The 22,961-nt window shown below is 53.9% G+C and overlaps 9 protein-coding genes across 9 annotated transcripts; 6 read left to right on the forward strand and 3 right to left on the reverse strand.

Moving 5' to 3' along the window:
• Positions 1–2,539: 2,539 nt before the first annotated feature.
• Positions 2,540–3,904, forward strand: CLUP02_17546 (SET domain-containing protein 5; the record flags this gene model as incomplete). The annotated part of the gene is made up of 2 exons (XM_049296454.1): positions 2,540–2,870; positions 3,039–3,904. 2 exons carry the CDS (start codon positions 2,540–2,542, stop codon positions 3,902–3,904), a joined length of 1,197 nt encoding a protein of 398 aa, XP_049137678.1.
• A 784-nt stretch (positions 3,905–4,688) lies between these two features.
• Positions 4,689–7,208, forward strand: CLUP02_17547 (ABC transporter; the record flags this gene model as incomplete). Its single annotated transcript, XM_049296455.1, has 5 exons — positions 4,689–4,778; positions 4,844–5,030; positions 5,100–5,324; positions 5,381–5,573; positions 5,651–7,208. The coding sequence occupies 5 exons, from the start codon at positions 4,689–4,691 to the stop codon at positions 7,206–7,208; spliced, it is 2,253 nt and encodes a 750-aa protein (XP_049137679.1).
• A 26-nt stretch (positions 7,209–7,234) lies between these two features.
• On the forward strand, positions 7,235–7,683 carry CLUP02_17548 (uncharacterized protein; the record flags this gene model as incomplete). Its single annotated transcript, XM_049296456.1, has 2 exons — positions 7,235–7,428; positions 7,500–7,683. The coding sequence occupies 2 exons, from the start codon at positions 7,235–7,237 to the stop codon at positions 7,681–7,683; spliced, it is 378 nt and encodes a 125-aa protein (XP_049137680.1).
• A 2,868-nt stretch (positions 7,684–10,551) lies between these two features.
• Positions 10,552–11,927, forward strand: CLUP02_17549 (alpha-1,3-mannosyltransferase CMT1; the record flags this gene model as incomplete). Its single annotated transcript, XM_049296457.1, has 2 exons — positions 10,552–10,690; positions 10,744–11,927. 2 exons carry the CDS (start codon positions 10,552–10,554, stop codon positions 11,925–11,927), a joined length of 1,323 nt encoding a protein of 440 aa, XP_049137681.1.
• Positions 11,928–11,993: 66 nt separating this feature from the next.
• Positions 11,994–12,941, forward strand: CLUP02_17550 (uncharacterized protein; the record flags this gene model as incomplete). Its single annotated transcript, XM_049296458.1, has 5 exons — positions 11,994–12,011; positions 12,153–12,236; positions 12,306–12,374; positions 12,590–12,856; positions 12,912–12,941. 5 exons carry the CDS (start codon positions 11,994–11,996, stop codon positions 12,939–12,941), a joined length of 468 nt encoding a protein of 155 aa, XP_049137682.1.
• Positions 12,942–13,559: 618 nt separating this feature from the next.
• Positions 13,560–14,451, reverse strand: CLUP02_17551 (uncharacterized protein; the record flags this gene model as incomplete). The annotated part of the gene is made up of 2 exons (XM_049296459.1): positions 13,560–14,101; positions 14,163–14,451. 2 exons carry the CDS (start codon positions 14,449–14,451, stop codon positions 13,560–13,562), a joined length of 831 nt encoding a protein of 276 aa, XP_049137683.1.
• Positions 14,452–16,612: 2,161 nt separating this feature from the next.
• On the forward strand, positions 16,613–18,068 carry CLUP02_17552 (uncharacterized protein; the record flags this gene model as incomplete). The annotated part of the gene is made up of 8 exons (XM_049296460.1): positions 16,613–16,659; positions 16,748–16,919; positions 17,111–17,347; positions 17,398–17,599; positions 17,658–17,745; positions 17,779–17,836; positions 17,882–17,940; positions 18,005–18,068. The coding sequence occupies 8 exons, from the start codon at positions 16,613–16,615 to the stop codon at positions 18,066–18,068; spliced, it is 927 nt and encodes a 308-aa protein (XP_049137684.1).
• A 238-nt stretch (positions 18,069–18,306) lies between these two features.
• Positions 18,307–18,885, reverse strand: CLUP02_17553 (uncharacterized protein; the record flags this gene model as incomplete). Its single annotated transcript, XM_049296461.1, has 3 exons — positions 18,307–18,492; positions 18,631–18,691; positions 18,770–18,885. The coding sequence occupies 3 exons, from the start codon at positions 18,883–18,885 to the stop codon at positions 18,307–18,309; spliced, it is 363 nt and encodes a 120-aa protein (XP_049137685.1).
• Positions 18,886–18,994: 109 nt separating this feature from the next.
• CLUP02_17554 (glucose/galactose transporter) lies at positions 18,995–20,587 on the reverse strand (the record flags this gene model as incomplete). The annotated part of the gene is made up of 3 exons (XM_049296462.1): positions 18,995–19,249; positions 19,326–20,330; positions 20,390–20,587. 3 exons carry the CDS (start codon positions 20,585–20,587, stop codon positions 18,995–18,997), a joined length of 1,458 nt encoding a protein of 485 aa, XP_049137686.1.
• Positions 20,588–22,961: the final 2,374 nt, after the last annotated feature.

The raw sequence follows: 22,961 nt of genomic DNA on the forward strand, positions 1-22,961 counted from the left end.
GAATAGAAAAGAGAAATTGTAGGAGGAAAAAGACCAGAACTTATAGGCTTCTGGAAGATCGAGGCCGTCACGGTGTCTGCATTCGCGAGTCTATTCCGACTCTTCGTGCCCTAACGTGCTCAACCTAAGGCTCAACCTGTGGGATTGATGGATGCCAAAGGAGGTTTTTTCACTGTGTGAGCATGTTCCTGGGCGGCCCGTTGCACCAAAATTTCGGCATCAAGGTTGAGAGCCATGGCCTCCGTCCGGAATAAACACGACTGTTAGAAACCTTGACGGAAGGTTAACCAGCGGTGCGGGTATGTCTGTCAGCCTTGAGGATGTAAGGCCAAGGGCCCTTTCTCCGGTCTCTATTGAAATCTATCGGAGTCAAGCCTATAGTTTCAACGGAGATTGCCACAAGACTGAAGAGGCGTCTGGTCCAGATTTCTGGCTAGCCTGAAAAGGCCTCGCGGAGCATAAAGGTATGAGCAGCAGAAAAGCTTAGCCATAGCAGTTGAGGGTATACGGCTTCATAGGAATGGACAGAACGAACGTTGGCTATCTCCTCGCGCAAACAAACTTTCTGGCAGCGGTTTGTAATGAGCCACACAATTATCCACAAACTCCTCCCTGCTACTCAGAATATACCAGGCAGAGCGAGTAACCAGGTAGATTGATACATCGCAGCTCCAGGCTCGGAGAACCAATGGCTTCATCTGTTACTTGGCCCAGAAGGTCTACCACGATATACTTGAAAGCAGTGGGTTTGAGATGGGGTGTACAATGGCTAGAACTTGATACATCACTACAACATCAGACACAATTTTCAATAGAACAACGCTGGTAGTTTCAACGACGTGGGAGACATCTCGTAGGTGGTTGTGCAGCCATTCGCTGACCGTTACGCATGATGGTGTTAAAGCCTCAAATTCCTATGTTTGACCGATAACATCAAAAGCAGGGTCAAACTCAGGAACTCTATATATAATACTCAGGAGACAAATCCACCTACCATTCTCTTATTGCTCACAGGTACGTCGCTCTCGCCACTCTATACAGGTCTAGTTTGCGTCGGGAGCAGCGTCCCACGGCAGTTCCGATATTGACGTTACCATTGTAGTTCTGGGCATAATCTTACGATTACGAACACCCTAACAATAGAATTCTATAGAGATAGTAGTCGAATCCATCAGCTCTTGACTTATACACCGTCGTTCCCGAACTAGGCATCTTATGAAAGCCAAAACTCATTACCAGGCTTGACAGGAACAAGACGAGCCCTGATATCGGCCGATCGATTTCCGCATATAGTTGAAGAACCACCATCCTATCTTCGTATGAAAGAATAATACCCGAAATAACGAGTGAAGGACGAGGTTCGGTGAAGGGTGTTGGTGAAGATGGACACGCCAGTGTAAACGACCGTCATCAAGGAAATAGAGCTTGCTGTTATCGGAGGCCATAGCATCCTACAAAACCATAGGCGATCTTCTTAGGTCAGAGCCGGAACTCTTGACGCATGGTCTGCGGCGGACGCACCTCTAGCCCGGGCGGTCACAATTGCGGCTCCGGATTTCGGGGAGTAGGTCTGTCCAGCGCCGAGAAAGACGCCGCAGAAGCCCGGCCGGCCACTCGACCCATGCCCAGTCTTCTCGAGAGCCTGCGCGGTGTTCGACCCAAGTCGCATACTTAGACAACCGGATCTGAACCCTTGCTTACATCATGTGCAAGTGCAACAACTCGAGGAGTGCTTCACCCTTCTATTCACATGCCTTTCGGTGATATTATAGAGTGTTGCGACCAGTGAAAGAACTGCTGTGGCTTTACTTCAATTTACGCCCGCCGTCTAGCTGGAAAGGCGCAACGAGAATTTCCTAGACTGAATGGCCAGCACTCAGTTTTATTTCGCGGCTTCGTATCGCTGAAGCAGGAACAGGAGAGGCTTGGAAGTCAGGACCCCCCCCTCCCGGTGAGGCCTGCCCTGACAGATGAAACAACTGATGCCCCTGACAGACGTCCCCTCAACCACAAGGCTGGGAAGGAATTTTTCTTTATATTAGAACTTGTTTTCCATTTCATTATCGAACGACAAAAACTCATAAGTGAAATGGGCATGCAACCACCAATATCTGTCAGAATGTTCTATGTTTCCGTTTTGTTCTGCTATTGAAAATTCAGAGGGGGGCAGGGGAACGGAATTATCCAGCAAGCGCTGCTCGTTTCAGCAACGGCCCCTTGAACGCCACGAACCTGGTATTGACACGATCCTGCGACGGCAGATCCGTTTCGACTTCTCTGCTCTTGTCTCTGTAACGCCAACCCCCAATTGAAGGGGACAGGAAACGTCAGACGCACAGCACGGCGCGGATTGGCCGTGAGTACAGATGACTGCTTCATACTGAGAAAAAAAGGGCCAAAACACCAAAACACCACGAAATACAATCATCTACACATTCAAGTCCCTTTCATCTGAACTTCGGCGTGGCGTGCGCGTGTTCATCCCCTCCCTCACCGAAGCACAACCTTTCGAAGAAATTCAAATCAACAGTCCCACGTCATGAGATCATCCAATATCGCCGTGTGGCTATCAATCGTAGCCGGCGCACTCGCATGCGACGGCGGACACGACGACATCCGCGCCCTTGACACCAGCCTGGCAGCGATAGACAGCAATGACGCGCAGCAGCAGCAGCAGCAGCAGCAACAGCAGCTTCGGGATCGCATATGCGCCTCGAACCCGTTGACTTTTGCATCGTTGCAGAGCACCATTAAGAAGAACGAGACATCACCGTACGGCGTCCTTGACACGGCAGACGAACCCTTTGTTGATGAGGGCGTACCTGAGGGACTTGGTGACTCGGAAGAAGCGCGGATCCGTTATGGAACGAGTAGGTCTTTCTTTGCATATCACATCACCGTTCACCTTACCTCACTCATAACCTCACTTCGCCCATGACCTCACCTCACTTCACTTCATCTCACAACATAATCTCACTCATAAACTCACCTCACCTCACTCACCCTCACACCAGCTCACTCACTAACTCAACCACCAGATCTCAAATCACCATTCGGCCTCTGGCAAGTCCGCCCCTCCCCAGGAAAAGGCCTCGGCATCTTCGCCCTCGCCCCCATCCCCCGCGGCACCGTAATCATAGACGAAACCCCCCTCTTCACGATAAACCCCGGCGCCCTCACCCCAGGCCAAGGCTTCGCCTTCGCCGCCATCGCAGCCCTCGTCGACGAAGCTTTCGCCCAACTCAACGCCTCCAGCCGCACAGCCTACCTCTCCTGCCCAGCGCACCGCGACCCGGGGGGCGCAGACGACGGCATCAGCAGGGAAGCCCTCATCTTCCGCACAAACGGCTTCACCATGTCCTCTGGCGAGATCGGCATCTTCCCGCACATTGCGAAACTCAACCACGCGTGCCGCCCCAACGCGGGGTCCGCCTCGGTCGGCGGGCGGAGGGTGATTTGGGCGGGGCGGGATATCGCGCCGGGCGAGGAGGTGACGATCACGTACGCGCCGCTGGTGCAGGATACGGACGGCCGGCGGGCGAGGCTCGCGCAGTGGGGGTTCACGTGCGATTGCCAGGCGTGCGAGGCGCGGGACGACGACGGCAAGAGGGTCGAGATGAAGAGGTTGATGGGGCTTATCGAGCGGGAACTCGGGAGCGATGCGTTTGGCGGAGACGTGTTGCCCGACGCGGAGCGGCTCGTGGAGCTTGTTGGGGAGGTCGGGCTGGTGGATTACCTGGGTAAAGCGTACAAGTATGCTTCGTACGCGGCGTCGAGGTCGGGTAAGTTTGGGGCGGCGAGGAAGTGGGCGAGGAAGGAGTTGGAGATTCACGAGATTGCTGATGAGGAGTCGGAATATGCGAGGGAGACGAGGGCGTTTTTGGCGTCGCTTCCGTTGTTGTGAAGGGGCGATTGTGTGGGACAGTTGACGAAGATTTTCATCAGTGGTTGCCGGCTCACCTCTCTCGGAACCGAGTCAAGGTCGGCATGGAAAAGGGGGTTGCGAGTCGGTCCAGTCCCCGCGGTTGAGTCACCACGGCCGGTTGTGACGCGGCCGGAAACCGTAACCGGGGGATGGAAGGGAGGGGGGCGGACCACTCCGCAGACTTGGCTATCCGTACGGATACCGCTCTCCCCTCCTTTTAGGGGGAGTGGATCCCCCGCAGATCCGACCGGGCGTCTCAAAAGGGCTCCGTCCAGTGTTCGGCGTGAGTCACTCTGTGCGGAGGGGTGGTTGAGGACACACCAACGCAAGCTGAGAGGCCAGACCAACTCACCTGAACCGCGACTCCCAAGTCACTTCGAGGTGAAGGCGAGAGGGGTACGTACCGCGCAGCTCCTTCAGGTTTGCGGGGAAAAGGTACAACGCCACCAAGCTAGACGAACTTATCCTCCAGCGCCATGATACTCCAATCTGTAAGATGCTTGGGAAGCAGATGCGAGCACCGACAGGACAAGCACCTTAATTAGGTATTCTTGGCGCAGGCCAGAGAACCGAACAAGAATCAAAATATAATGTGAAGAATGCCCCAAGCACCTCAAATTTGAGGCACGGCATCGAATTCAATCATCCTTGTTCGGCGGTTTTCGCTTTGATTATCCATCCCTTCGCGATCAATCCTTTCTTTATTTGAGTTCAATCAACTTTCCGACCCGAGGAAGAGAGGGGGAAAAAAAAGGTCACAGCAATGACGTCGATGGCGTCCGAGTCCGTGGCCACGATCCTCTGCACCAGCAAACAGACGCGCTTCAACATCCAGACAGCAGATTATCGAGAAGTAATTTTTCTTCACAACTTACCTAAAGTAAGCGTACAGACTAGCTGACAAAAAGTCTCGTATAGCTAGAAATTGATGGTCTCAACATCACCATCACCTCGGCACGTAAACCCGGTGGTAGTGGTGGTGGTGGTGCCAAGGGCAAGTCCAAAGCCCGGAGCGAGGGGACCGAGATCCTGGTCGACGCCAAGCTGCGTCTGAAGGCCGGCCAACGATACGCCCTCGTCGGAAGAAATGGTTCAGGCAAATCGAGTAAGTACATACCGAAAGAGGCCGCGAGACCAAACTTTCGAACTCGAAATGATTGACGCGACGTTCAAGCGCTTCTCAAAGCCATTGCTGAGAAGTTAATCCCCGGCATACCCGAGGCGACTCGGATATCTCTTCTCCAGCAAACGAGCATCAGTGATACCGACTCGGACGTGCGCCCCGAAGACAACGACTCGACTTCTCCAGTAGATGGCCCCGCTGGAAGCAGCCGTACTGTGTTGGAGCACGTTATCGAACAGGCGACTGCGCGGTCAGATGTCGAACAGGAAATCAGAGGTGTGCCCGATATAGCCGTTGTATCTTCCCCATCGACCCGGAACTAACATTCGTAGCTCTGTCCGATGGCATCAATAGCGCAGACTCCCTCGGCCCCGTGCGCGCCATTCGCGCTCTCCGTCATGAAAGAAACCAAAAGCATCTCTTCCAAGTCGACAAGAATGCAAGGCTGCGCAGCGGAGACCGCGGCCTGGCAGCACGCAAGGCTTTGAAGGCCTTTGAGAAAAAGGTCGCCGAGTCTCAGTCACTGTACGTTTTTTTTTAGATTTTCTTTTGCTCCTTTCCCATCCAATTCCGCGCGTGGGTGATACTGACCCAAAAGCCAGGGTCGATCAGCCGCAAGATGAGATATCGGCCGAAACCATGAAGAGCGAGACGCAAGAGGCATTAGAGATGCTCGCAGATCTCCAACTACAAGTTGAGCCGTCGAAAGTAGCCGAGACGGAGTCCAAAGCCAAGCGCATCCTGACCGGCCTGGGGTTCTCCGAGGCATACATGTCAAAACCCGTCACCAGCTTATCTGGCGGGTGGCGGATGCGGACGGCGCTCTGCATATCGCTGCTCCAGGAGACCGACATCCTCATCTTGGACGAGCCGACAAACTTCCTTGACCTACTTGGCATCATCTGGCTTCAGCGGTATCTGGGGTCCCTCCAAGACATGGATGATGCCCCTACGCTCATCCTCGTGTCGCACGACAGAGACTTTATCACCATTTGCAGTGATCTTCTCATCCTGAAGGAAAAGGGGTTGACGTACTTCCACGGCGACCTTCCGACATACGAGGCATCGCAGTCGGAGCGGAAACTCTGGTTGACAAAGATGAAGGATGCTCAAGACAAGCAAAAGGCTCATATCCAGCAAAGCATATCCAACAACATCAAGGCAGGCAAGGCCAATGATGACCAGAACAAGCTGCGGCAAGCCAAGTCCCGCCAAAAGAAGCTCGACGATCGATGGGGCCTTTCAGTCAGTGCTAAAGGCGGCCGCTTCAAGCTGAATCGCGACCTTGTTGGCTATCACTTGACAGCCCGCGAGGATATAGACGTCCCTCAAGACGAACGGCCCGTAAGCTTCGTCTTGCCGGAACCTCTAGATCTCCGATTCCCGGGGCCTCTCATATCGGTAGAGAATGCGACATTCCGTTATCCGACTAGGGTCAAGACGAAGCTAGCGGCGCCAACAGTGTTGCAGGATATAGACCTGTCTGTTCACATGGGTGATCGAATTGGCATCCTCGGGTTGAACGGTGCCGGGAAGTCGACTTTGGTCAAACTTCTAGTCGACGAGACGAAGCCCACGTCAGGGACAGTGACAACGCACCCACGGCTGAAGCTGGGATACTATTCGCAGCATGCCGTCGATGTTCTGCAAGAGAAGGGCCAAGGCGATCCCTCATTGACGGCGTTGTCGATGCTCACGGAGGAAGTAGCCGGGGAATTGGATGAGGGGCAAGTCCGTGGCGTTCTGGGCAGCCTCGGTCTGCCTGGTCGCATTGCTTCCGATGTACCTCTTGGGAAGCTATCAGGAGGGCAGCTTGTGCGATGCGAGCTCGCACGTCTCTTGTGGCGGAGACCACACTGTCTCATCCTCGATGAAGTTACCACTCACCTCGACTACGAGACTGTGACTGCTATGCGTGGAGCACTCAGAGACTGGGAGGGCGCAGTGGTGCTCGTCAGTCACGATCGGTGGTTCATGCGCGGAGCAGTCGAGGGTCTCGCCGAGGACTCTGACAGCGAAGAGGATGAAGATGAAAAGGGGGTACCTAGACGACGGCTTGTGTACAAGTTGAGACAAGGGAACATGACGCACCTACAGAGCGGCGTGACCGAATTCGAGGAGAGCGTTGCGAAGAGGGTGACGAAGCTGCTCAGTCTGTAGAGGGTAACAAACTGCCTAGGCCCACCATGGCTCGGCCAAAATCTAGGACGGTGCCCAAAGTCCCAGCTACTCAGGAAATTGCAATGAAATATGATTGCGTAGGAACATGGCGCATTAGTACCGAATTCCAATACACTAGAAACCGGTGTTCAAGGCAGAAGAATACTGGACCAGTCAATTGGACTGGCGAGTCAGGCTTGATCCGCCCGGTATACGTGTAGTTCGTCGTACATGTGGGGGTTCCGGAATCCGCGCGTCGAGTAGGTACAATTGCCTAGTGTCTCGATCCAGCTCAAGTTTCTTTAGCTTCATTCGCATGAAGTATCTGGCTTTCCAATCTGACGATGCTGAAAGCCGAAGACTCGACGAGTCTGAAAAACAGTCCGACCGCAATAGAACAGCTGTGAAGACTTTTAGAGAGTGTTCAAAGATGAGGCCGTTGCGTATTCACAGCGTGAAACGCATAGGCCAGTAAAGGTACAAAATTTTTGCTAGAGAGCCAACACAGAACAGCGCTATTTTCGGACATGTTGGTCGATTGATTGCCGCTGCGCCGGCCCGTCCAGTCGGGTCGGGATAGCGGCCGCGGCGAAATTGGCGCGTTGCCTCAACGTCAACCCTCGACTATTTTTTATTTTGTTTTTGGAAGTAGGACTGCCCCGCTGCCGCCTAGGCTGTCAAAAGGAGTTGAGGTGAGGCACGTCCTCACTCTCGACTGTCGAAGATGGCTAGTTTCAGCAGGACAAGCCAAGCCGGCCAATGGCTTTGCTGGGAAACTCGACATGAATGCGAGTTCGTCAGAAAAAGCGTGGACGAAAGCCGATCGGTGTCGCGTCGATGGCTGGTTAATGCCGCCTGGTTGTTCGGCAGACTGGAGACAAGGGTTAGGTGGTATGGAGAGAAGGTATTGTGGTTGTATGACAAGGAATGTCATGACACTTGCCGGCTACCTGTGCCAGGCTGCAGCATTTTTCTTCTTCTTACTGGACAGGATCAGTAGCTTGGAGGCCCCATGAAGGAGAAAAGCTGCTTGCAATCCTCTGCAAAAACTTCCAGCTGCAACCTCGGGAGATTGTGGGCGGGAGGATCGGCACCATCAGCCGTGGTCGATCCCGGAAAGAAGTCAAATGTATATACTGCGGTATAACATTGAACAGGAGGGTGCATTGCTGACGCACTGCTGCATTGGCGGAGAGAGAACTCCAGGTTTGGCCCTTGCGAAGAGGCACAGACGGACGGAAACAATTGTGTTTGACTGGACCAGTGCCTCTTGGTGATCCGATGTTTGATTGGGTTGAGTTTGTATGCGCAGCGTGTCTGAGACCTCGTCGCGCATCTTGTTTGCGCATGTGTCAAGAGCACGAGCGAAACAGCTGAGAGATTCTTACGCAGTATACTCGCTACTCCCACCGGTAGCCGTAGCCCGTGGTAGCCGTAATTACTGCATATACTGAATTGTAATGGCACTGTCCAAACTCCAAATTAACATTGTACCTTTCCGGGGGCCGATGCGTGTCTTAGGGGCTTGGCCGGGCGATGCTGCCGCTAGACCGGGCGACTCCAGAAAGCAGGGTAAGCCACAATGAGCTGGTTGGCTTTCCTGGTTGGCTAACTTTGGTCATCTGGGGTTACACTGGGGGGTTTTTGCACCTCAGAGACGGGGGTTCTAACTTCTGGAACAGTGGCCATGATGATGTTGTCTTCAGAACCAATTTGCAGATCACAACATCCCCGTCGTGAATGCCGTCGATTGTTCTCATTGTTTGTTTGATGAGGTATCCGGACTAAGGTAAACTGTAAGGTACTTGGGCTGCGAGCAAGAGAGAGGCAGAGGGTGAAACAAGCTGTGACGGGGCGTGGAACTCACACTCAGGAACCGTGTGTACGGAGTATTCGCCGTGCCTTAACAGAGAACGCATTCCTGCCACATAGCTCCGGCCTCGGAACAACGACCGTGGCAAGGCACAGCGCAGCATGAGCGTCGCAGAGTAACAACAAGGCATTGCCATACTCCATACGTTGCGGTGAGACGAAAGAGCAGAATCACACGGATAGGAAAGAAGAAACAAAAGAAAAAAGATGAAGTGGGCAGAGTATCCGTACCTGGCATGGTGCCATTGAAGGATTCGCATGTGGGCACTTGACAGGTTATTATCAAATTGCAACGACGGAACTGGGTCCGTTCTCTCCTTACCCGCCCTGGCTCGTGGAGATCTTTTCGAGGGTCACATAGTGCGATGTGCATCCGGGTAGGGCGAGCCCAGTCTGAGTTTCCCATTATTGCCTTGGGATGTACCCTTTTGGCTACAGATGCCCCAAGACGGTACGGGTATCCGCAGCTACGTGTGCAGTGTGAGGCACATCCTGCCAAGTTGACACATACCGGACACAGCCAGGAACACCACTTGGCCCGCCCCAAGGAGGAGCCAGGAGTCTCTCTTCCTTCTTGGTTATTAAGTTTCCAGAGTCAAGACTCCGCCTGCTTTCTCTGTGCGTGCGTAAGGTAAGGAAGGCACCTACCTACCTTACCTTAAGGGCCAACGAGTGCGTGCTGTCCAACATAAACTAAAGCAGATGCTCCCCCCGTCCCATCAGCATCAAGGTATTCACGTTACTTTTGACCTCCATCTCACCTATTCTCTCTCCTTACCGCTCGATGCCTTTTGCGTTCCCCCTTTCCCAACCAAGATCCTAGTTGATCCCGACTCTTGGATCGCTGCGCCTCGCATCGCTCGGGCTCCGTCTCTTCTCCTAAACACCTTTTATAACGGAGCTCGGCGGGAACTGCTGGTCTCTCACAGGCTTCAGCTGCACTCGCCATTCCCGGCCATGTGAGCTGTCTTGCTCTTGGGTCACGACCACGCCGAACTCTATAATCCCAACAGTAGTCCTTTCTGTTTTTTGTTCTTTTTGGCCCTCATGCCATAACCTCTTCTTCTTCCTGCAGGGTCGCCGAGAGTTCCGATCAAGAAACAGAAAGAAACGAACTGTCGGGAGGTTTCGAGTTCGACTCGCCTTCCAGATCGCCTTTGCTTTAGCTTTCGTCAGTGCTCCTGCCCACCGGGACCTGATATGAACTATTAGCCACCCTCCTCCCACCTTCAGCCATTTCTCAGGTTACCGATCTTGGCATCTTCTCTTTTACTGCATTAGAGTCATCAACCTGCATAATCGCTTGATCCAGTCTCGTTGGCGTACGCTCATAGTTCCCTTGGCATCGTTCACCAAAACTGCTATTGCTGCTATATTCGAAGAAGACTCGCATGCCATCGCCGCACGTCAGGCAGCCAAACTTGATTCAGCACATTGCGACTTCGTCGAACGACCACTGTACATACACACAATGATTGCGAATTTTCATAACCCTAGGCGGCTTCGGACGCCCTTTATCGCCATCATCGTTTTCATTCTCATCACCGGATTCTTCTTGCTCTTCCACCAGCCGCTAGTCCAATACTTTGTAATTCCTTGGACAGCAGAACGTAAGTCTAGCCAATCGCCCTTTTGCCAACCCGGTGTACTGATTTGGGTTCAGAATATGGCGGCAGTTGGATGAACGACTCAACGCCAAACTGGGTTCAGCCAGCTCTCTACGAAGGTCGACCAGACAAGTTTGGCGAAGCAAGTCAATACGTGCAGGCAATTCTAGACCCCAAAAATGGTGGCTTTCCTATTGTCAACTGCCCTGCGACAAATGTCACTCGCTACGAAGTTCTGCGGCCTACCATGAACATGGATAAGAGGCACTACTTCTTTGCTCTCGACTTGCGACAGGTTAGAGATCTCCTGCCCCAGTTGATAGGAGCTGTTCTGGAAGCCATGAACGTCATTGGGCCGGAGAACTGCGCCCTTTCCATTGTTGAGGGTATCTCCACCGATGGTACATACGAGACGCTATACCGCCTCAAATCACACCTCGACCAGATGGGAGTTTCTTATCACCTACAGACGAGCAGCATTGATTCCCACAGTGGCGATCGTATCGGCAAGCTCGCCAAGCTGAGGAATCTGGCCTTGGAACCCATGATGGCAGATGCGGATGCCTACGACCCGAAGGCGACGATTATTTTCCTCAACGACGTCGCTGCATGCACCGAGGATATTTTAGAGTTGGCGTACCAGAAGCAAACGCAGGGAGCCGATATGACTTGCGCGATGGACTACCATTTCCTCCGATTTGCGCCGCATAATGGAGAACCCTCGTTCTACGATTCGTGGATCTCTCGCGCCATCAACGGCGACACCTTTTTGCCGATTCCCGACAGAACACCCAAGGGAGAACAATGGAGCGATGTGGCCAACATGTTTTGGAACCACCCGTACTCCCAGGATCGATACCTCAGCCGTAAGCCACTGCAGGTGTTTGCGTGCTGGAATGGAGGCGTTGCGGTGACTGGAGAGCCCTTCCTGAAGAAGCAGATTGACTTCCGGAGGTCATATCAAGGGGAGTGCCATACCGGCGAGCCAACACTGCTGTGCAAGGATTTGTGGAAGCTGGGTCACGGCAAAATCGCCGTCGTGCCGAGCGTCAGCTTGGCATATAATGTGAAAGACGGACGACAAATCAAAGAAGAGAGGGGGTTTGCTTCGGCTTGGACCATTAATGAGAACAACGGGGAGCCTCCAAAGATCAACTGGCAAGAGGAGCCGCCAGCGATGGTCAAGTGTATGCCGACGTTCAGGAACCAGTTCTGGCGGCCCTGGAATGAAGGACTTTGAAGGAACCCAGCTCGAGGCGCTATAGGAGGAGAAGTGGTGGAATTTTCATTGTAGAGAGCATCAACCATGATACCCGGTAGCATAGTGTTTTGGGATAGCAGGCGCTAATATCAACTATCTTTGAACTTTGCATCTCCGTATTCGATGATACCTCTGAATATTGATGTGATAGGTTTCCAAGCATTTTTCTCATGGTATATATTACACGGTTGCTCATTTGCGTAGAGTCTAGTCCAAAGTCGTCAAAGGGCTGCGGCCGTTGATCGGAAAGCCACAACAAATGCTAGCTACCAAGCCGTGGTCCCGTCGGTCCCATCGGTTCCGTCCCCCCCTTGCGTCGGGACGCCGTTGCATGCTGCATGCGAACCACATCTCAAGGTCCCAAAGGCCGAACACAAGCGCCAACCACACACGACGGATCCGGGGGAATGGGGGGAGCGCGTATTTGTAAAGTAATGCAGGTAAGGACATATAAGCCGGCACTCCACACCCCCCCCCCCCCCCCCCCCCCCCCCCCCCCCCCCCCCCCCCCCCCCCCACCCGGCGGGCGGGGGGGGGGGGGGGGGGGTTTTTAAAAAAAAGAACCGCCAAAGCCCCCCCCCCCCCCCCCCCCCCCCCCCCCCCCCCCGTGATTTCAATTCCCGGGGTTCCGGCCGATTGAGAAATTTCAATTCACCTCCCGCCGGCTCCGGTACCGAAACCTCGGCCCCGGCCCCTACCAGCCCGGCCGGCCGGCCGGCGGCGTTGACCTCAACTTTCAACCGGCCTCGCTATCAGGAAGTGGCACAACTAGGCTCCGTGTTGCTAGGTACCTACTGGTATCGGAACGGGGAGACCGAGCGAATAACTCAAACAGCGCCGCCGCCGCCGGCACCGATTTTCCACGACCCCGAGTCGTCGGCCGGATCTCCTCTTTCCAACACGGCGCGGTTTGAAAAGGGGGGGGGGGGGGGGGGTTATCGAATTTTGCCACGCAACCTACAGGCCTTTGGCAAACCATGTCGCACGGCGTAGATAGCGTACGTAGCCATTCTCCAAAAAAAAGACACTTCGAGAGCAAGTCGAGGGGTAGAAAGCCAAGTCAGTTGCGTGCAATGTTGTGATGTTATTGTGTTGTCCCAGAAGGATATTAAGGTTTATGATACTTTTTTTTGGGGTCTTTCATCGAGCTCGGGATATTATATGCGTCTCCCAAGCTCGCCCAAAATGGAAAAAAAAGGGGGGGAATCGTAAGTACAGGGTGAACAACGCAAAGTAAGGTACGCTGTTCACAAAACACAAAAACAGGATATAAGGCGCTGATCGAGTACAAATCTCCAAACCATCCATCTTTTTCTTTCGTCTCTCCAGAAACACCATCGCAAAAAAAAAAAAACACATCAAAGGTTCATCAAGCCGCTCCGTACATATCAAGTAGATCAGGGGAATCATAAGCATCAGCAAAAAATTCCGGCCAACATTAAACATCCCAACAGAGCACGTGGATCCACTGCCTTCCGCCGGCTGCTTTCGTTTTCATTATACTCGTGACACATGGCACACTGACGCTGGTATTGACAGATGAGATTGCTTGAGGCAGCATATTAGAGTCAATGCCAGGTCAGCGCTTCCAATTGAGCCAGTCGTAAAGGATTAGAGCAGCGCAGCGACGAAGGCGGCACCGAGGAGGACCGCCATGCCGGCGGGCCCGTTGCTGCTTCCGGCGTTTTGGTTGGGGGCGGATGCCGAGGTGGTCGCCGCCGAGGGGAGGACGGTACTCCTCGCGCTGGAGCGAGTCGATGTCGTGGCCAGGGTGGTGCCGTTGCTGGAGGCGAAGGCTGTGCTGGTACCGGCGCTGGGAACAAAGGTAGATGAGACCTCAGTGGTCACCTCGGTAGTGCTGGGCACTGCAGACGTGGAGGGGGCGAGGGTGGACGAAGGGGCGGGAGTGCTGGAAGTGGTGACGACGACGGAAGACGTGGTGGTAGGCGGCGCCGGCGTTGAGCTGGTGGTCGGGGGAGGGGTGGTCTTGCTGGTGGTGGGAGGAACGGAAGTGCTCGCGACGACGGGTGGGTCAGAGGTGAGGCCGCTAACGCCGTGCTTTGCGGCGCAGTCGGCGAGGTTCATGCCGTTGGGGCAGCAGGTCGTGTCGCTGTTGCTGCCGTGGGTGCAGTAGAAAGATGACAAGCAGGAGTCTGATGGAAGGCGTTAGTATTCAGGATGCAGGCTGTAGTAGAAGAACTAAAGTCGACTCACTTCCGGTGGTGGTTGAGCAGCAAGTCTCGCCGGCGGCCGGGTTGAAGCAGTGGACGGCCTGGTCGGTGGACTTGCATTGCTCATAGCCGGTTCCGCAAGCCTCAGCGCAGGTGTTACCACCCTTGTTGCAGACTTCGTCGGCGGGCTGGTAACCGTCGTCGGCACGGCGCATAAGACCCAAATCTCTTCCGGCGGTGATGCTGCGCTTGAAGACCTTGGTCTGCTGTTGCGCGAAAGCCTGGGCGGCGAAGGCCACGAAGGCCACAGAGGCGAGTGAGCGGATATGCATTGCGATAGAGTATTTGCCGGGGGGTTCAGTGGTGGTTGAAAATGGTTCGATCGGGTAGTCGGTCGATTGGAGTCTTTCCTGGAAATTTCCGGAGGACAGTAGACTCAATGGTGGTCGTGTGTTGAGAGTGAGCGCAAAGTCGACGCGGAACGAGTGAATCGACGACGAACAACGAGAGTATCGACGGAGCGAGAGAGAGACAAGTACTCTGGACGTGGGATCGTGACGGGAAGGTGTAAAAGAGTGACTGGGCTGGAGGAGCCTGACCTAAAAGCGAGCGACGATGCAAAGAGGGTTGCGGGAGAAAGACAGAGGCAGAGCGAGGGACGGCGAAAAGACTGGAGATGAAGTGGAGAGAAAGAGTGGGAGAGACTGGGAGTTGAGTCGCGAGACGGGGGGCAGTAGGACATGGGGATGAGTCGGCGACAGGCGAAGGGTGGCACGGGGCAGCCCTGGACTGGGATTGGGATTGGGAAAGCGTGACAAACACCAACACTAACACTACGGGCAACACTAACAGTCTGTCAGTCCAACAGATGGACACCTAGACTGGGCGAGAGACAGAGAGAGAGAGACGGAGACAGAGATGATGGCTGATGGTTGTTCCCAAGTGCGCTCAGCACGGATTCGGAAGGATCCTCCTTTTAATTTCATTTGCCTGGACAGCAACCACTTGGAGTCGCTTGGCCGACAGGGCCAGCCACGATGACCCCGGCTTGGAGGGGAGCGCGCTTCCATTCGGATCAGAGGCTTTCCAGAGCAGCCAGTGGCCGGCGGTCGCTTGCTTGGTCGGTGAACAGACCGTGCCTGGGGGTGTTGATGCTAGCCAGCATCGGCAGCCCCCAATGGATCATGTTGGGCGAAGAGCGGACGCGGTTGTGGTTGACTGGTGGTGTAGCGGCCTGCCACTGTTCCCACCAGGTTGATTCCTGCTCCTGTTTGGAAGTGTTTGGAGAGGGTGGCACTGGCCCTCGTGCGGCGTCTCAAGTGGACGGCAATGAGAAGGAAAAGGGGATGAACTGGTGGTCGTTTATGCGCCCAAAGTATTTCGTACCTTTAGTTTCTTCTCTCTCGACGCAAACTTGGTGACACCGCAGTATTCTCACGGCCTCAACCCAGGCTCGCTGACCGCCACTGTCAAGTGTCAACAGCAACAATAACAACAACAAGTCCGTCCACTCGTACGAATACAGACTCCAGTTGCAGCGGTCCCTCTCCGATGCCTCCACGATTCCACCGAGCGAGGGTGCCGGGGGCCCTGGAAAGTGGGAGAGGAGGCCCTGGAGCCTTTGAGAAAGAAACGGGCAAACGTGACCGCCCCCAGAAGCAGAGAAGCAGCAGGGAGGCTTGTCGCGTCGACGGGGGGCATTTAGAGGGGCGAGGTCAGACAGACGCTGGCAGGGAGAGACAATCCAGTTCCAGTACCCAGAAAAAGAGAGAGAAACGACAAAAGTCGCGATGAGACCAGAAGGGGAAAGACCAACGGCTGGAAATCCGCGCCTGGGAAATGAGACAGGTGGCGCGCGCCAGCCAATCTTTCTTTCCAGGAGATTTCCAACGTGCGCCTTCCTCACCTCAGAGTCGCACAAGTTTTTTTTTCCCCTTCCTGCCAATTGAGCTGACCCATTCCTTTTTAGGTGGATCCCATCGGCTGCCCCTGTTCATCCAGTCCCGAAAAAGCTAGTGCCACCATCGGGTACCTTGCAGCGGCCAACCCAGACGTGCATCATCCGCCAATCGTCTGGATGAGATTCTCTTAGTCACCCCAGCCATTGTCCCACTCACGTGCACTACCTATTCCACTCTCCAGTACGTATCGGCTGCGAACCTCTCTGTCTCTGTCTCTGTCTCTGTCCTATCTCTGTGCCTCTGAGAAAGGCGGCAACGCCCTCCTTCCTCTTTCTCGTCTTTCTTGGCCCCCACCAGCTCGGCCATCTGACGAACCATCGGACGCCGTTTCAGGTGGCGTCCGGGTGCTGATTCGCCCGTTCGCTTAGGTCAACTCTTTTTCTCAACAAGCATCACCTTTAAACGTAGGTACTTTCTTAGCCGCGGCAAAGAGAGTTATTAGGAATGTACTCCGTACATCGTGTACGGATACAATGGGCAGTGGGCAAATGAGAAGATGGCTCTATGCACCTAGGGATCTGGAAATTGCAACATGACGTTGCCTTTGCCAGGTTTCCCCATCCTTGGATCCCCCCCAAAGTCCAACCCAATCCCTTTTTTGCAATTCACTCTCCCTTAAGGGAAAGCGCCGCCGATTATCATCACGTCCAATTTCGTGGTCATCCAGAAACGGTCAATCTAATGTACCAACGGACCACAACTTCACGATCCGTGGCACATTACCCCCAGAGTCCAGAGCACCAGCGATCACGGAAACAATACCCCGTACACCACCACACCAGGAATTAGCACGGTCGATAGCCGCCGGATGGCCTCGGGTCCGGCTCAAACCCAAAACTGTGGCCGGCCTTTTCGAATCTGTCGCTGGCCTACTAAGGTAACGCGACGTGATATGCGTGACGACGCTAAGCTTCAACGTCTCGTCGTGTTTCCAAATTATCGGATTATTACTTTTTTTTTTCTGAGCTGCGTATGCGCCCATATCTAAGGTAGAGCGCGGAAATCAAAATTGGCGAGAAGCATGCTGTAGCAGATGGACAAGTCTCAAACACAATTACCTTGTAACATTATTCGCTCGTCGACACCGTGGGCTCAAGACTCACCTGAATCCCAAGGACGAGGCGTTTCTCGAGAAAAGGGAACCAAAAAGGGGTCCAGCGCGAATTTGGCTCAAACTCAATCGGACATTGGACGATGGTGCTATCCGACTCACACGAACAGACGTACGCCGCAGCCCATCTTTGGTACATCGGACAGCTTTGACTGCGTCATTGGCTGTGCGCATTATTAACATATCGCTGTTGATGCTGCTGCAAGAAGACGAGCCGAAGCTTTGGGTTGTTGCTTTCGATGCGAGAACTCTTTGGCGCTGTCGACTGTTTTTCGGGCAAGCGAGTGGGAAAGCAGAGGGGTTGTATCCGTAGCCGAGGCGATCCTGAGCCGTCGATCATCCCGACATCTTTTGAGAGGGAGGCGAATGCTTCGTTGCAAGCTTTGGTCGCTGAAGCTCCTGAAACCGGTATGTCATGACTGTGTCTTCGCGTCGTTTGTTGGCCATTGCGATCCAAGTTTCCGAGCTCGCTGGGCCCAGATTTTTTTGATTTTTTTGCCATTGAAGCCATTCGCAACTAGCATGACTGCTCCGCCAGCGCCAAGATATTTCTTGTGAGGTACTGAAGTCTGAGGCTCTGCTAGCAGTCAGCTCACTTACACCATGTGGAAGGCGCATCTCGAGTTGATACTTCACAAGTATCCTGTTCCATTCTGATGCTATCGGTAGCAGACTTGATGTGTTCCGTAGCATCGGCATACCCTCGACCTCACATATCAAGACCGGTCTCGGGTTGAAGGCAATGAGTTGTGAGGAGGGACTCACATGGCATGTAAAGTGTCGCACAGAGAAGAGCAACCGATGTACATGCAGGCGACTTGATCACATGACCGCAAAGGAGTACTCCTTCGCTTTGGATAACAAAACACCCATCTAACTACAATGAACCAAACAGCGGAAGGAGGAGGACCTCGGGCGGGAGACTTGACCATGCTAGAACACTCACTCTACCTATCATCTAGCCCATACATAGTATGGCAGATGGTGGCATATCATACGTAGGTGATGCAACTTATAATTTCGTGGGGAGAAAAAACTAGAGTTACCAAAAACCAAAAGAGTTCACCCCCCCCCCCCCCCCCTGGGGGCTGAACTGAGGGCTACATCTCTGGTGCTCAAGCTGGGACTCGAACCTCGAACCTGGTGTACGCTAAGCCGGTTGAACAGGCTCGCCCGTAGCCATCCCGCCAAACGGCAGTTTTGACCTGACCTCGCAAGCCTGCTGAGGCGCCTGCTGCTGTTGGTGACGGGAATGGACTTGAGGGGGTATATAGGCTTCCCTCCTCAGGGTTGCCATTCATCTGAAGGTTAAGGCCCATCAAGATACTCAGCCTACAGTGCCCTTAAGAAGACGAGGAATCCGTGATGAATATGGGCCGATTCCTTGCCTACTTTAGGGAGGAGAGATTGGGCTGGTAGACTCCTCCTCAACCGTGAACCATGGCGTGAATCATGATTAAGCTGATTTCCCGATATAGCGAGGAAACAGCGATGAGAAGACTACACCTGTCTCTCCTCGACTTCAGACTGATATCCGGATAACAGTACCTAAATCCCCAAACCCTCATCTAGAAACACATATCACAAGCCAGGGAGGCGCGGTATTCACCAATATCGAAAGGGATAACAGTGTGAAAGTAGGAGAAACTTTGATTAAAGGTACGGGTATATACAAGTTCTCTTCTATCTGTCATGACCGATGTGTTTGTTTATTATCTACACCAAATTCGTTTCATTCATTTCATCCAGGGGTAAAGATTCAAGAGGATGGGGGTGGGTATTGAGGAGAGGAGGAAAAGGCATCTATGACTCCAAGTGCTTGGAGGCGGCCTTGTCGCCGTAGGCGTCGTCTCTGGCCGGGTCGCCAATGACGCCGTGCTCGTCCGTGTTTCCAATCTTTGAGGCGCTGAAGCTGTCGAGGTCCTTCTTCCAGACGGTGTTGAGGAAGATGGGGTAGGCGAGGGAGACGACGAAGCCGGCGAGGGGCACGACCATGGAGATGTGGTATCCCTTGGTGTCGGCGACGAGACCAGTGAGACTGGGGAAGAGGGCACCACCCTACGGAAGGAATCAGCAACAATGTCTTGTGGAGGAGTACCAGGAGCGGTGGATGACGGATGGGAAAAAAACTTACACAAACGGATGCGACGATCCAGGAGCTACCGCGCTTGGTGTGTCTGCCGAGACCACGGATGGCGGTGGTGAAGATGGTGGGGAAGATGCACGACTCGAAGAAGAGCACGATGGAGAGCATGGCGATGCCGCCCTCGCCCTTGATGCCGATGGCCAAGGCGATGAAGATCATGATGCCCGTCATGAAGACCATGAGGACGAGACGGGGCTTGATGACCATCATGAGCCCGGCGGCGGCGAAGCGACCGATGGCGAAGAGACCCTGGCCGATGGCGTAGCGGTCGCTGGCCTCGGAGTGGGTCAGGCCGGCGGACTCGACGGCGTAGGAGATGAACTGGGAGGCGACGGCGACCTGGGCGCCGACGTAGCAGAACTGGGCGGCGACGCCGAAGAAGAGGCGGTACTGCTTGCGGAGGGGCTTGTCGTCGTGGCCCTCCTCGCCGGCGACCATCTCGGCCTGGAGGGCCATGTCGCTGTCGGTGATCTCGGGGAGCGGGACGACGAAGAAGACGACGGCGAGGAGGAAGACGAAGGCGGCGATGCCGAGGTAGGTCCACTGCACCTTTGACAGGTCGTTGGGCTCGGTGTGGGAGAAGAAGACGCGGGCGGCGAGGAGGGGCGCGATGACGGAGCCGACGGCCTGGAAGGACTGGGAGAGCTCGAGGCGGAACTCGGAGAGGCGGGGCGGGCCGCAGGTGGCGATGAAGGGGTTGGCGGAGGTCTCGAGGGTGGAGAGGCCGGAGCCGACGATGAAGAGGGAGCCGCAGAAGCCGGGGAAGGAGCGGTAGACGGCGGAGGGCCAGAACATGAGGGCGCCGACGCCGTAGATGCAGAGGCCGGTGATGAAGGTCCAGCGGTAGCCGAACTTGCGGACGATCCAGCCCGAGTAGGTCAGGGGGCCGATGAAGTAGGCGCCGAAGTAGGCGCCCTGGAGACCGCCGGCCTTTGCGGCGGTGATGTTGAGGGCGATTTGGAACTTTGAGTTGAGGACGTCGAGGAGGCCGTACTGGGAATGAGCGTGTTAGTATGTTGGATGTTTGACGTCAAAAAGGACCATGGACTTACAGCGAAGCCCCAGAGGAAGAAGAGGACGGTGACCAAGGTGATGGGCAGGATGGACTGCTTGACGGTCAGGGCCGACGCGCCGGTCAAGCCCTTGTTGGAGACGTTCTTGCGGTGCTGTTGCGCCGTCGCCTCGGCCGTGCTGGGCCGGCGCTGCTCGAGGACCTCGTTGACATCTGGCTCCTGTCTCTTGCCGAACATTGTGGCGGATGTGGTGATCGGAGTCGGGAAGTGTTGGACGGTTGTAGGTAGAGTGGGAGGAGAAGGATGGAGAGAGAGAAGAGAGATGAGGATGAGGTGATATATAGATGAGACGAGAAATCACTCGGGAAACCCCCGCTAGATATGCGAGTGTATATGTTTGAGAGTGAGAAGAGTCAGATGCTTTACTGCTCAGGAAGTTCCCTGCTGGCTGATGGAGAAATTCTTCTTCCTTCATCTCGGCGCGGCTTGTCGCATTCATATATACTCATGAAATCCCCGGCCGGGGTGTGTGAGTGTGAGTGAGCCCCCCCAGACCCAAGGGCCCATGGGGTTACGACGCGACCACGATGATGCGGAGAACTAGCCGGAGCTAGAGAGAATATGGGAAATCTCCAACTCGGCGAAACCGTCGTGCCCAGCATCCACGCCACTTGGCTGGAGGGGGGCACCATAGGCCGTAGACTGAGCGACTAGGCCTGGCTGGATCCGACGTCGTGGTTAAGGTGGAGTTTTTCCCTGGTCCGAACTAGTCGCGTACGACTCTCACCTCGACTCTCTCTTCGCCTTTGGGGCCTACTACGGAATGTTCCCAACGTTGGCACGTTTTCCCAGGCGCACTACTGAGCAAGCAGAGTCTACTGTACTCTGTATAGTGCAGACAACCTTCACAGCATGCGAGAAGGGGGGGTGAGATCCACACCACCCTGACGGCAGAGATCTCGCTCAAACACCAGAACAAGCTTCATCGATCAACTCGGTAGTCTCTGTGCTTAGTAGAAAAGCCACTGCCATCGAATGTGTGGCCGGGCTAGGTAGGTAGCTAAAGCAAGCGATGGTGCTGATCAACACAGCTAAACCTCGGAGCGCACGAACCCTCGAGTGCTCCAGCCTCCCTTGGAGACAAACTGACAACCTGCAAGCTCTTTAGTCTCTTCTTGACGGCCTTCTAGACGCGAGACCACGATATTGATCACCCGGGGCAGGCACACGGTAGCGGTAGTGGAAGTGGTAGCGAACTGAGGCGAAAGAGAAAAGAATCTGCAACTCTCTCTCAGGCCCAAGCAGTCCCAGCTTCGCGCGTCTTTCCGGGCTTCGTACCCACGGCTTGAGGTACCCCGGCACTTGAGGCATACCTTAGGTTTTCTACTCCGTAATCAAGTTGCAAAAGTATTCCAATAGCAAGAAGAGCCGCCAACATGCCTTATCTCGGCCTGGGCAGCGGCAGCCAAGCACGCGAAAGAATGAGAAACCGGCCAGGGGGGGGGGGGGGGGGGGCCAGAAAGGGGAATTGGGGGGGGGGGGGAGGGGGGGGTGTTTGCCCAAATTGCTGGAAGATTTAAGGAGAGGGGGGAAAAAAAAAAAAGGGGGGGAACCAGGCGGGGGGGGGGGGGGGGGGGGGGGGGTGTCACGAAAGGGAACTTGAGGCAGGTCGGAACGCTGCTGTATTGACCTAATTGACTGAAGACTTAACGTGAAGAGGGAAAAAACAGAACAGTGGGCAGAAGCTGGCGAGCTGGCCCTTTGGGCCTAGCGGTCTAGCTCGTTACGTAACTACTAGGAGCTCAGCCTCGTAGCCTGAGGCTGAGCCACGGGGCCCACAGGGGCCCTAATGCCCACTACCGTAATATTACCCCCCCCTCTATACTAGAGGGCGCTATCCGCAGCGCCGAAAAATAAACCTCTTAATTACCCCTTATTCTAGTAAATCTATAGCTATAATTATTATTATTATATTATCGTCGTCCCTTAGTAATAATAAATCGCTAGCCGCGATAGCTTTTATTTATATATCTAGGTTCTATAACGGACCCTTAGTAATTAGGTATTAATAATAAAATACTTATAACGCTACTAATATATATTTAAAGCTCTTTATATTATATTACGTTAGATTTATATCGTATCCCTTCTAGTCCGCTTAGTATTATAGCTTTCCCCTATATAAGTATAACTTAACTATTTTAAAAACCTCGTACTCTAGCTCGCCGTTATTATTAATAATTAGTAGTAGCGGCTCTTAGTTCTACCTAGGTAGTAGGTCGTCGGTAGCCTTCTTTAGTTTACTTAGATAGAAAACCGGGTATACCTAGCTATTTATTAATAATTCTACGACCTATATACCCCCCTATCTAGTACTAACGATGGGCTATAGGCCGGCCTATAGCTATTATAGTTTATTTACGTTAGCGGATTTTTAATATGAGGTATTAATAAAGACCTAGTCTCTTATTTTTAAGTCGTCTAGGCGCTAGTAGCGGTTAGTATACTTTTTATATTATACTTAAGCGACTTTTATATTACCCCTAGCGATCTCCTAGGCCTCGTATATCCCTTAAGGTATACGCTACGCGTTAGTACGGTTTAGTTTTTT

Source organism: Colletotrichum lupini, chromosome 10 (genome assembly GCF_023278565.1).
Source record: "Colletotrichum lupini chromosome 10, complete sequence".
NCBI classification, from domain to species: domain Eukaryota; kingdom Fungi; phylum Ascomycota; class Sordariomycetes; order Glomerellales; family Glomerellaceae; genus Colletotrichum; species Colletotrichum lupini.